Source organism: Bactrocera neohumeralis, chromosome 5, assembly GCF_024586455.1.
Source record: "Bactrocera neohumeralis isolate Rockhampton chromosome 5, APGP_CSIRO_Bneo_wtdbg2-racon-allhic-juicebox.fasta_v2, whole genome shotgun sequence".
Taxonomy (NCBI): domain Eukaryota; kingdom Metazoa; phylum Arthropoda; class Insecta; order Diptera; family Tephritidae; genus Bactrocera; species Bactrocera neohumeralis.
In genome coordinates, this window is record NC_065922.1 from 77,829,205 (window position 1) to 77,842,911 (window position 13,707).

The window sequence follows — 13,707 nt, forward strand, 5'->3', positions numbered from 1 at the left end:
AATAAAAACTAGTTTCGACAATTTTTTAAACTATTTTGTCCGCTTAACGCCGTCACTTATTACATAAATATTTTAATATTTAATGTAAAAATATGTAAAATATTTTATATAGCCCAAACATAATGGCAGCACGCTCTTTGGGTTGGTGTCTTGGCTAGTTATGACATAGCAATCGACAAGAACCGTTGTTGGTGTCTTTATTTCCGTCATATGGACCGCCATTTTGCAGCTGTCCATAAATTAGTTGAACATCTGTTAGCATCCTTTGCACATTCGCGAAAAGTGATTTCCTTTTTTTACTTGCGCGTGTATAGTAATTTAGTGTTTGTCTTATCAGCGCCAAAGCGTGCGGGTCGGTGGTTGCTTGCTAGTGAATCGGTGAGTTGTTTGCAGTGCTCAATAAAGTCTCCAAAGGGAAGGCATGCGTGTCTGCGCCAAGATTTGGTGCTCTTGCATTCAGCATCTCTCGCTGTCCACGCGTGATTTCCGTGTTGGATGCGGGCTAATGGGAGATAGCCGCCACATGTATATCCCGTTGCTCGTGCTCCACAGCTGAGCTAAGTTGAGACAGCTGTCGTCCTTCTGTTCGTGGCCGCTGCTGCCGCGGCGATGTGAAAATTTTGTGTGATATGCAAACTCGCTCAGTAACGCGCAGGAATCTAACGAAATCGTACACGAAATGACAAGTGCCGTCGCGTGTGTACTATGTGCGCTTAGCAATTTTACAGAATTTTTACAAAATAGCAGCAATGAAAATTTTGTTTTTGCTTAAAAAGTCTTGGTTAGTTGTGATGGCGTTATAACGGTGTGTGTTAAAGTTGGCAAAAAATTAAGTTGTAACCCTTGAAAGCCAGAGCTCAATGTCGAAAAAATTCAAAAATTATGTGCAAATAAATGTGTGTGTGTAAAAAGTAGAAGAAAAACGCAAGTATGCAGATGAGAAATGCTGGACGCGGTGGCGAAGGCAGCCGAAGTGTGTGTGTGTGAAAAAGTTTCAAGCAAGGGCTGCTGCGGCCCTCTCCGCACACGCCCTATTTACCCACTTAGCGAGTGACAGTCGATGGCTAGCAGCGCAGCGGCAGCACCAGCCACACGAACGTTAGCAGCTGTTGAAAATGCGTGTAAGCGTCGAAAACATGCAAAAGTCGTAAGCGCAAATAAAAATTAGTTTTCGGCCAATTTCTGGCTGCAGGGCATGATTGTGCAAATACAGCAGAAAATTAGTTACTTAACCTACAAAAGTGGCAACACAATGTGCAAATAATTTCGTGTAGATACTTAAATGTGTGCATATGTATGCAAGCCTGTGTATTCAGCGCTTGCCTTGACACATGTTGGCAGGACGGATGGCGAAATTTATTTTGTTTTTGCGCTGGTCGCCGCGCTTTCAAGTCGCAAAGTCGCAGCGCGTACTAGGTGGGCGTTTAAGCGCCCACTAAACATGGTTGTTGTTGCTATGCTTGTGTCGACGCAATTTGTAGCCACATGTTATGCATTAACCCATTACGGTGTTAGCCGCAAAGTTCAAACGCTGCGACAGTAACTTTGCCTAAACGAAAAATCTAATTTATTAAGCACGCATGCAAAAACAACAACAAACACAGCAAACTGATTAATTGTACGCAAGTCACGCCACGGCAGCTGCCAATAGTGCGTTTTGGAAGCATTGGCATCTTCATTAGTGCGTACATAAAGTATATACAAATAATAATGTGAATTATGTACACCTTCACATAACCATACATATACATATGTGCAAAAAATACTATGTGTAGCCGCGCCAACATGCCACAAGCGGTAGAGCGCAAATTTGACGTCCCGTTAGAGGTGCAGGCACCAGCTATGAAATTGCCCAACCAATAGCTGCTTCCACGGCGTTTCTCTCCAACTTCAGCTGGCTTGGTGCTTTGTGTGTCCAACGCGTTGTCCTCAAAGTGTGCTTTGATGGCGATTGTTGCCACTTATTACCATTTCTTTTCCTTGGAAGCGTTCTGATTTGCATATTATTCTCAGCAGCAGCAGCAGCAACCATTAGCAGATTCTCGCATACATATTCATTTGGCCAGCAGCTGCGTATAAGTGTCAGCAGCGCATATAAAAAGCACCGAAAAAGCAATGACAACAACAACAAAACGTTAACACAAGCTGTCTAACATTATTGTGTCACTGCCGCGTCCGGTGCTTCAATCGGTGCTGCTGCTGCTTGCAAATCTCCGTCGGCCATTTTTGTTACACACTCCTGTATTTAGTGTTGCCTTGACGTTTTTATTTCTTCCTAGTTACAACACAACATGATCATTATTGCAGCTAACTCTTCGGTTGCCCCGCTTTGAGCAGCACTGCCGCAGCTCGTTTTGGGTGGAGGCGTGCCGCTTTTAATGGCTTGTTAGCTTTATTAAACTTCGCAGTAGTTGTTGTTGTAATATTTATTGTTATTCTTGCTGGAGGTGTTATATATCTAACGAGCTATGCGGCAAGGGTGTGCGAAATTTGGCATTTCAAGAAAGGTTGTGGAGGCAATGTGCGTATTTAGACCTCCCTAGCATTTGCTAAATACATAAATTGAGGTGGGCGCAGTATTACTGTCGCTTGTGCCTTATTATGCCATTCTTCAGGTCTGGCACTTGCGTTCATACTTTGATTTTCTTATATGTATAGTTATTGAATTGAAATGAGATGTGGTAATTTTGGTGGGGGATTGGTTAATAAAATATATAAATATGTAGCGACCAATGTACTATTTGATACTTTTTTCATTTATGTAAGCCATGAAAGCGGTTCGATTAGAAATCTATAACACGCACAGAAACGCCTTCGAACTACCGAGTATTTGTATTTTCTTGTTGCTAAAGCTATTTCCGGTAGTATTCACATCACTTCTAGAATTCATGCCCGAGTTTCTGGTACATATGACTGTTTCTGTTCTTTCAATCATATTCGTGAATTTAGCCGTACAATGTTATTTTTTTTTTTAATCTTGAATTTGATTTTTCCAGAATTTCATCAATTTTGGCCATAAATAATTTATCTGATTTATAATTCAATTTATGGTTTTGATCTTATTTACCTCATTTCACTATTGATTTTGTAATCGTAACGCTCACATAGCCTTTTAGATGAAAAGTAAGCAGCATTAGAAAATGCGTCCACATCGCCACTTCCAACCTCATCCAAGTGCGTACTTGCCTCCCCCTTGTCTGCAGCGTTCACTCAACTGCTCATCGATAACTCAGTCCACCGACATGTCCAGCCATTCATTCATCCATGCATTCACATATACTCACCGCGTTGGTTGTCACATGGCCACGCAGCTGTCACTTGGGCTAGTGCCTGCCTTTTGTAGGCAAAACTTCCATAACAGCATATCCTGGATGGATGGATACATGGCTGGCGGTGCGAGCTCATGTGTTTGTGAGCGTGTATGTGGCGGCTTGTTGTTTGGTCTGCCTTCGTCAGTGTAAGGAAGTTTCAATGCTGTTTCCGCTGCCAACTCATGTTTTCCATAAAGTTGTTGCCAACAGTGCCTCACATACATATGTGACGTAGTAGTTGTTGTATCTTTTGTTTAGCGTTCTTCTCGTGACAGTTGTGTCAATTCGAACATTTTGTAGCAGCGCTGAAATTAAAATGCTACCAAGCACAAGTACTGATTGGCTTGGCTTGTTGTTGTAGTTACACGTGCGTTTTCGTGCGTGTTGGTTTCTGCATCTATTTTTGGATAAAGACCACATTTTAGGTGTTAGCTCGGATAGCTCTTTAATAGAAGATTTTGAAGTCGTATTTCATTAGGTTTGGGGCACTTTGTGGTCGTTTCCGAATTTCGCAAGTTGCGGTCAATACAATGCATCAAACGATGCCACGTTCCTCACCTCTTGGTCATGTACAAGAAAGTAAAAGGTTCCACTCTTCTCTCTCTGTTATCATCCACTACTGGAGAATATCCATTCACCAGATATTTTGGACAAAATATTTCAGCCAGCGTAAGAGAGACTAGAGTTTTCATTTTACGAGATATCTTCACAAAAATTGGCACAGATTATTGTCAAAGACAATGCTACAATCTCCGAAGAAATTGTTCATATTGCATCACTATAGCATATAGCTGACATACAAACTGACCGATTAAAATCAAATTTTTAAAAGAACCTTTTGTATTTGTAAAGGGTTCTATAGCTTCGGTGCAACCGTGCTGATTTTATTTGTATTTGTATGGTTATCCTCCTTTCTATGAGTATCTCGAATTTATTTCTGTCCATAATTGTACGTTTATGAGCCATTTGCTCACACCCGTTGTGCGTTGTGCTCAACGGCGCGTAGACTCAGTTAATTATGCTTCCAGCCACTTTATAGCGCATTTATTGACTGAATATACAATCAATAAATATGCGTGTTGTCGAACTTCTCGCCGTCGCAGCTTTAAGTGCCTACGCAGCCGCGCCCAATACTTTAAGCCATCTAAATGTAGCCGAATAACAGGATGAAGTGTTTGTAAAGTGCGTTTTTCTCTATTTTAGCAATATTGCCATTCCCTTGCCTTCATTGATTTAATTGCAATATTCAAATATGCATGGTGTTTGAAATAATATTTAATTGTAAGCAGTAAAAATAAAAAATAGTGTTATTTAAAGCAGAAATTAAAAATAATAAAACAAATTAAAGTGTTGCATAAAAATTAACGAAAGAAAAATCTGCTCGCGAAAAAGTGCTCAAAATGCCAAGTGCAAACGTGAAAATGCATAAACCCTCAAAATTGCAACGCCTGCCGCAAGCTTTGTCGTGTCACGCTTCCAGCGCACATTCGCTGCAGCGACAATGAGTAGTTGAGGGCACGTGTTCGGAGGTGCAGTGCGTGCGTGTGTATTGCCCCGCTCATTCCCACAAGCTGTGCATGACGTAACGCTTAAAAGTTTTTGTGATTGTGTTGTTTAGCGCGTGTGCGTGTGAGTGTGCATTGTACGGCGCTTGTACCACATCGGTGCTGACCAAACGCTTAAGAGCCGTCTGAGGCCGCGCACGGGCGCCGCGCTGAAATGCAAGCGAACAGCAGCGGTCGAACAGCTTTATCGGCACAATCATCAGGTACACCGTCGCAATCAACGATCTCGTCGTCGGGAAAGGTAAGTGTGAGGATATTTCCCAAACAGAAGCTGTAAATTATATGGTCGAACTACAAAGGTGACCTACCTTGGTCCGAGAACACAAAACTTCGCCAGTTGCCTCTATCTTTTGCGAGGATACGCCAGTTGTACGTCCAAAGTCCAGACAGGTCGCTTTGCACTTGGTTTTTCCATCGGATGCGTAGACGCCCTTGCTTCCATTGTCCACCTATGAATCTCGAGTCTATGGATCTTTTCGCTGGTGGGCAGACCCTTAAATCGATTACTTCTCAATGGCCCCATCACGGCTCTCTCTCTCTCCTGGCCGAAACCCTGGCAGCTACACGGGTTGGCTACCGCATCTCATTCAAATCTATTCACGTTGCCTGGGGTGTTCGACACGGACGAAGAAATAGAGATTGAGTATAGTAGCTCGACTGTGGCTGGATACCCAGAATAACCCCCACAAATCATTTACACACAATCTTATATCCTAAATTAGTTGAATTTTAAAGCTTTCGAAGATGACTGACGTATCGTGCGTTGCTAAACCACCAGTCCCTGCTAGCCGGCTAAGTTCTTTGTCGTCAATAGGTTTAGAGCAAATTGTGAAATTTGATCACAATCCTTTGGCCATTAGTTTTAGTATGCTCTCTTGCATCTGTGAAATACTCTGCGGACCACTGTAGATACGTTCTAACGGGAAACGACCGTTGCTGGTTCACAACTTATGTATTGGTTAATAATGAACTTCTGGCTTACCTCAATGAAAGAGTTTCCGATCCACTAATAATTGTAAATCATGTCGTCATCGACAAGTGTGTTACATGTGGCAAAGCAAACCAATTCAGCTTAATCCACTCAAAGTAGCGCTCTGAGACTGCCATTGAGAGCTCAGTAGTTGGTTTGAAGTGTACAACACACCAAAAAGAATGGATCCCATGGGCCGAACATATCCGTTTGCTCGTACATATAAGTGTAAACGTGTTATCAAGCATAGATTTTATTGCATTCAAGCAAAAGTAAGCTTTACGACTTAAGTCGTTGTGTGGCGTGTACGCGCCCGAACTCGTAAATCAACCACAGCACACACACTAATAGAGCGATAAATGAAAAACAGGGAACAGGCAAATGCTCGCCTCCACTTCTAAGCACTCGCATGCGGCCTGACAGCAACAGCTGATGAAGCTAAGCTTTCTATAGTTCAATTAAGTCCACAATCCAAATAGAGCAACCGCAGAAAATGCGACTTCATAAAAAACCAAATAACTTAAACAATGGAAAAATAGTTGGAGCTGTGCGGTCGTAAAATACGCACTAGCACTAGCCAAAAAGCAAGTTGTAAAAAATTGCAGAAATAAACAGAAAAATATGCGGAAACCGCAAACGAATGACATTTTCAAGCACTTTTTATGCGACCCTGGGGTATGCGCCAAGGCAAAGCAAATAAAGCGCCGCAGAAAGCAGACGCAGAACCGGCCGATGACTCGCAAGCGCTGATGGCTTGCTTTACACCGTCAGATTCATACTCAGTCATCGATTTTGTGGGCGCTGCGAGGTTGGTGGATACGCGATTGGCGCGAATGAAGTCGTTGTATTCTAATCCAAAGCAAATTTTGTTTGCTTGTTCACCAAATGTTCTGCTTCTCTATGTGTTTGTTTGCGGACTGTTGAATGATTATAGAAAGAGCTGACGCAGCTACGGACGGAAAGCCAAATGTTGGCGAGGACTCAAGTGACGCTACAAGGCACACAAGCAGGCATTTGTATTGAATGTGGGAAATATGAGTAGAAACTGCAAATCACATATAATTTGTATGTACAAACTGCGTGAGTACTTAGTCGAGCTCATAAAACTAGCAAGCAATAACATGAACATAAAAAATATTAGAGCAAAACGGTTGTGATTTTTTATGCGCCCTGCTGCAAGGGTTGTGTGAATAAGGCTCAACTAAGAGAAAGTGACTAAAAGCAGCGGTAGTCGTTAGGGTGTTATTGCGGATACATGGAAAATGTAGTAGGAGCAAAACTAAGGCAGTGAGCAGACAAACTCCATAAAAAAAACCGTTGAGATCTTTGATGTATATGTTTTGCTTGCTGCTTGCTTGAGTGGAAGAGATGCTTCTGAAAAGTACTCGAAGATCTGGAATTATTTTCATACCAGGCCTTGTGACATAATTGTTAGACGGAGAACACGGTGTTTACTTTTCGAATAATGCGATGTATTCTGCAAATCACTCTGGGAATGAGGTTCAAAGAGAAAATGTTCCAAGTTGGACTCTTAACGTAACTGTATTCATTATCTACATTCCCTCTTGGCTTAATCAAGTATCTAACATTATCCATACAGACGTTGTGGCAGGCGGTATCCACTCTAGTAAATAGTAAAAGCTCCAAAGAGTCGCATACGATTTCATTTTATTATTTAAGCTTATCGTCAAAAGCCACAGCCAAACGTTCGGATAATGAAAGTGAAGAATGTGTGTGCTAAAAGCAAAGGATCACACAATTTTTGCTTTCTTTTAGACCTTTTGTGCTTGCTTGTATGCCAGCCATTCACAGGCCCTTCGATACAACGGCTCACTTTCATACTTCAGGACCCAAAAATACAATTGAAAATTGTAGACAGTTCTCCCAGCGGCGTAGGCGTTATACATTCACAAATACGCACGCATCTCTACGCATGTATTGGTGCTATTATATTTATTAGCGCGCTTGCCTGCACCCACACAATAGTTATTAGTCTGCTTTTGGGCGCAGAGCAACTAACTGCCACCACACGATTGTGCCAACGACTTGCGCCCGCTTGCCAATTCCAAAGACACAACATTTTCGATTGCCGTCGATGTGCATGTGATGTGTTGTTGTTGAAACGGCCACTCGGTCGGGGTCATTCACAGTTTTGTTGTACTGTCCATTGTACGAGTACTGGTCTAGATGTGAGTTTGTGGTCTGCAGTCGAGTCCACCGCCCCACTGGCTGGCAATAATAATGGATTCATTTATGGGCCAACACATGAATTTGATTGTTCACTTGTGTATTGTACTCTTGTAGACCTATCTGTGTTTGCATGTGCTTTCGCTCGTCAGCCATAATCGGTTGCATTCAATTGTCGTGCAACGGCCGGTGTGCCGGTTGATCAGGCTAACGGTCATAGAAGTTTTGAATTTTGCACTCAAATGGCCAATAAATGTTTGACTCTTTGTGTGACCTGTCAAAATGGTCGAGGAGGGGGGGTCGTTGATTGTGCCGAGCCGGGGTGATTGTTGCAACAGTGCAATAGTCGGTGTAATTGAGAGATTAGGGATTACTGACTAGCATAACTGTATGAATTAACAATGGTAATTGAGTGAAAATTGAAAGGTGAAATGAATAATCTAGGGAGATGCTCGGGTGAGTGCACACTGTGGCAGTTTGATGTGATGATAGTTAGATCATGTGTGAGGGCAAGCAATTGTAAGACACAGGCATATTTTGGTGGGCTTTTGTAGTAGTATTTGGGAGTTAGTACTGCTTTGTTGACTATTTGTAAATAGTGTTCTGAACGAACCGAAAACTTATCAATAATCTATGGAAAACTTGAATACTAATTTAAAGCTTAGAATGCTCATAAAGACCTATAAGTCCTCCAAACGAGAGAAAAGTGAAAAAAGAACAAAAATTTAACCACAATTCCTGTGGATGAGACAGTAGACTGATACTTGAATAGACGACACTAATATACTTCTCAGCTTTTCGTTATATCAAAACGGCTTAGAAACACTGCCAGCGAGATTCAGAGAGTTTTTTGGATAAACCTATTTTTATGTAAAAGCAATTTTGGATAAAAGCTTGGCGGTATTTCAACAAATGACGTGTTATGATGGTTTCTCGTGCAGAAAATTTTTTCATTAGAAATGAATACATAGTGCTTTCTATACCATGGGTTCTTCCCACTTTTTGGTAGTACCACGATGTTATTCTTTCATCTGTCCACTTGAACACTCTAACTTCTTCGCACATGGCTGCCCACTATTTCGGTAAAAACTTTTCAATTCTCCGCAAAGACTTTCCGCCATTCAATATTTATTTCGGCGGCGAATAACGTAAGGACACGCATCGTTCTGCCGACGCAGCAGCGCTTAACAGATACGACCTAATTTCGTACCACCAACGCCGACGTTGGTACTGCTTTGCTGCGAAGGCTTCTCCACTACGCTGCTTCTTGCTGCCGTGGCTGTGGCGTAACCTAGAACACGAATCTTTGACGCGGCGCAGTCCGCTGTAGCTGCTTTTGCCATACATAACATTTTGCAGTTCCTTTCAGCATCTTCTTTGTTGGCTTTTGTTAGTTTCCGAATGTGTGTGTGTGTGTGGCACGTACGAGTGCGGCACATTTGTTCGCATCCTTGAATCTAGCGAGTGCGCATGTCACGCAGCCGGCTTGCAGGGATCCTGCGGGTGGAAGGGTACAAAAGTGAAAGCAAAAGTAAGCAGCGGGCCTCTAATATGTGGTGGGTGGTATAGTAGAATATAGAAAAACTGTGAAACTCTACAAAAACTGGCTTTGGCTATGCAAAGACTTCTCATTTGTACGCCCGATTCTCTCGCTATTACTCACTTGCCTAACACTCTCCTTATTTAAGCGCTTCCTACTGTCGCATGGTATTGTTTTTCGTGCCGCTGCCGCTGCTATCAGCGCCTAACTTTTGACAGCTGATGCTGGCCATTTGACAGCTATAGCAATAACGCCCCTTAGTGGTACGCGCACTTTGGTCTTCCTCACGCTTATCAACTGTGCTCTCACGCAGCGTGGCACTGGGTCAACTGTTCGTTGTCGACTCTTAGGCGTGTACTCTCGCACATGCTCGGCTATTCTTGTGGAGACTTTTTGCTCCTTATCTCTTGTAGTGCTTGGTTGGTTTCTTGCGGCGGGTGGTAAACGTAGCGGAAAAGCCAACTAACTCATGGTCAATATTTCAGCTTCAGCTAAGCGGCTGTGAATAAAGCGACTCACTTAAAGTCCATTCGGCTGTTATTGTTAATGTTTTAAAAAAGTTATCAGATAGCGCTTGCTGGACAGCCTTGCTTAGATCAATTCAAACATAGACACTCAGCGGCCACATGAAGGTCTTGAACTTTAACAAAGCAAACAGTCAGCTTCTGAAAGTATACGTAGAGTTAACTGCCGTTGGAGCTCTGCATTGTTGTGGAGCCTTCACGTTCTTAACTCCCATTGCCACTTTTACTCTGCGCATTTATTGACACTTTGCGTGTGTGAAAATAAGCTCAACAATGCATAATTTCTAAATAATTGCTGTAATTTTTCATAAGGGACCTTTCGAGTAGGCGCTGCAGTTTTCGAAACCGTTAGATACAGCCAAACGAAGAAAAATGCGTCGAAAGCAGCGTCGCACAAGCTTACAACGCCACAGCCAGCCGCAGACTGTGACGTTTACGAAAGATAGCGAGACTTGCATTGACGGCTGCCGAGGTATTCCGAGCATACAAGTTGGTCGTCTAGTTTAGTAGAGCTTAAGCCAATGCCAACGGAATAAAAGACGACAAAGGATTTCACAAACACATTTTAATAATAAAATGAATTGTGGTATTAGGTGTGCTGTGTGCTAACGGTAGAGGGGCCGAGTGCTGCGAACGGTCGCCTTGGTAAGCGGCTGCGATGTGTAATTCAAGCAATTCAGTCAGTCAAAAGACAGAGTTGACAATTACTTGTAATGTGAGTTGGCAGCTGTAGATGCTGTGCGGATGCTTGGCGGGGGCGGTGGAGTTAGTCTCCAACGCACAATGCCAAAATGAGGGTGTGTCTGTGGCCATTCATGCTTGTGCTCAGCGCACACTTTTGTGGCCATGCTTGGGTGTGTGGAGTGGCAGTTGAGTAGGTTAAATAGCACAGCATGCGGGACGCGCCCAACCGTCAATCGGAATATTTATTTACTGCCATTAAAGTTGGCTAGCTTGTGAGACTTTGCTTCGATTGCGGTTGTTGTTGATGTTGGCTATGCCACGCATTCCCCTGTAAATATGTCGCCTGCTCAAAAAGCAGTAGCCTTTTTTATGTTTTTTTTCGTCTTCTGTTCTTCACTGCAGCGCGCGTGTGGCTCGAACATATATTGTAGTTGACAGTTTTGGCTCGCGTGCGCGCACTTGTGACTGCTATAAACACACACATACATATGTATATATACAAGTATGTACATATCGAGGCATGCGGAAGCTCTTGAGTGTGCTCGCATGGGGTTTTGTTTCCTGTTTCTTTGCTTCCTGGCTTGTTTTCGAAGAGCGCGGTATTGCCTGCTTGCCTTGCTGTGCCTCTGCCTGTGCCATCCATCAAGATAATTGTTATTTTGTTGTTATATTTTTTATGAATTGCCACAATTTAACGCGTCTGCTTTGACTTCGGCTTTGCTTTCTGCTGCGGTTTGATTTCTTTTTCTTCTTGTTCCGTTGTTTTCTTGCTCTGCAAATCGAGTGAGTTTGTCTTATGTTCCGTTACTTCACATTTGATGCCTATAAAGCGGTGTTTGTGTAGGCTTTTTGTCTCAGACAAATATGTGTGATATTTCTCCCTTGGAACAAGTTCATTTTAATTTTTACTGATAATTATTTATTGTGATTCGTTATAAGTTTTGAGATATCAGATCCGTTGACTTCGTGTCATACGCTTTGCGGAGACGATGTCTCTTATGCTTTCCAAAGTGATATATGTATCAAAAGCTCTAGCGAGCAGTATGATATGAGATAATGCCCTTATCAATGCCTCTCCCGAAACTTTATACATGATTTACTGAGAAGGTTAGACAACGCCATTCCAGTTTCTTAATGGATAACCAAGTGGTAACCAATGCATGGTCCTTCACATCGTGATGGTTCTGTTAACTTAGCTCGTAACCTATATTTTTTTAAAGGTGCTGTTGGTTTTCAGTCATTCATGAAAGTCCGAAAAAATGGAATAATAATAGAGAGAGTGAAAGAGAGAGTAAGGGCTTTATTAAGTACAATTGAAGTTAAAAAACTTGAGGAATTCATGCAGTACTTAAATTTTCGTGTTTCTCTGCCGCAACATACACCAATCAGAACACCTGTTAACAACTATACGGTGTTCTCCACCTTCGCCCAACTTTCTCATATAATTTTCACAATCTACGAAATTTATTTACTTGAAAACCACACAAACCACAGAGCAGTCAAACCGCAGCGCCAACAACACAACACAACTGCTCGTAATGCCAACGATAGTTTAAAAGCAGCAACAACAAAAACAAAAATGAAAACGAAAGGACTGGAATTTATTTGCTCATATTTTTGCGAGCTTTTTTCGGACGAATTTACAACAAAACCAACAAAGAATATGGCAAAGGTCCTTGTGCCATGGAAGCCAGTGAGAACGCAAATCAACAACAAAAATGTGTCAGCAAGTCAACTTGAATGTCAGCAGGCTGAATGGACGTGCGTGTTGTTTGCGTTGTCGACACCAATAAAGTGGGCGTGGCGCGACAACAGCGATAGAGTCGCTCCAAAGCGACATGGTGGCATTCAAGTGAGGCTAAACACAAACACACACGTCCGCACTTGCACGGGAACAAGGCTCAAACAACGACCAAAAGCAACAAAGCGACAACAACACTAACACCAATGTAAAATCAAACAAAACGGCGCGACAACCTAGAAAACAATGGGCATCAAGGACGCTTCAATGTGCACAATGCGATGATATAGACCTGCTGCAACAACAACAAGAACGCGCAGTGGCAACAGCGCAAATGGCATGTAACAATAGTGTAAAGTACAACAAGTGCAATTGCACTGCCAATGCCAACAACAAAGCACGTGTATTGTGCGCATTAGAGTGTCAGCCATGCAAGGGGGCCAGCAATCAACAGCGACACCTACCGTGCGACAAGCGATGCAGCATGCCGACGACAACAGCGATGATTTTATGATTTTTAACTGTAGAAATGGAGAAAGAGTGGGCGGGGTGCACTTCCATAAACGCTCTGTGTGGCATGAGGTTGCATGAGCACTTAGTGCAAAGAGGAAGGAAGAGGCGCTGGCAGATAGTAGGCTTTTGATTGCACTTTGTGGCAGCGCATGCTGTTGTTGCCACTTCTACATGCTGGTGGGTGCTTCCTGTGCCTGTTGTCTGGTGCTTACTGAATAGTGTTCGTTGTTGTTGTGCGCCCACTCGCCGTCAGTGCCGTGTTGAACGGTCGATTGTTAGCTTGTCGACATTACTGGCGCGCTGCCAACAGGCTGGCTGGCTGGTATGGCATTTAGTAGCAGCAGCGACGCCAAAATAAGTCAGTGCTGCTGGCGAAATAGTTGTGCTCTATTATGCGACGTTGTTTGTGCCACCCAGAACAGGCGACCTCCGCTCAAGCCGACTTCGTTCATGCCCAGTGCCCCTTGCACGGCTTGAACTATGATGGGCGGCCCCAAACAGCCCATCACCTCAGCATTTCGTCTGCTCGGCACCTGTGGACCTTGCCCTCACACTGCATCGCTTGTCGCTTAGTCGATCGTCGTGAGTTTGCTTTGTTCGTTTGCTTGTTGCTGTGGCAATTGTTGCGCCGTGCCGCTTGTTGTTGTTGAAGAGATTTGCTTTTGTTGTCGA

At 43.1% G+C, this 13,707-nt stretch overlaps 1 protein-coding gene across 5 annotated transcripts in view; it reads left to right on the plus strand.

Annotated features, from left to right (window-relative positions):
• Positions 1–633: 633 nt before the first annotated feature.
• The window catches only part of LOC126759016 (protein PALS1), a 154,249-nt gene continuing 141,175 nt past the window's right edge, over positions 634–13,707 (plus strand). For 2 of the 5 annotated variants that reach the window (XM_050473535.1, XM_050473536.1), the window contains exons 1-2: positions 637–928; positions 4,515–5,117. In XM_050473535.1, coding sequence (XP_050329492.1) covers positions 5,031–5,117 — 87 coding nt within the window. In that variant the 5' untranslated portion in view covers positions 637–928; positions 4,515–5,030. Of the gene's footprint in view, positions 929–4,514; positions 5,118–13,707 lie in introns of all 5 variants that reach the window. The other 3 variants (XM_050473533.1, XM_050473534.1, XM_050473537.1) reach the window with 3 other exon arrangements.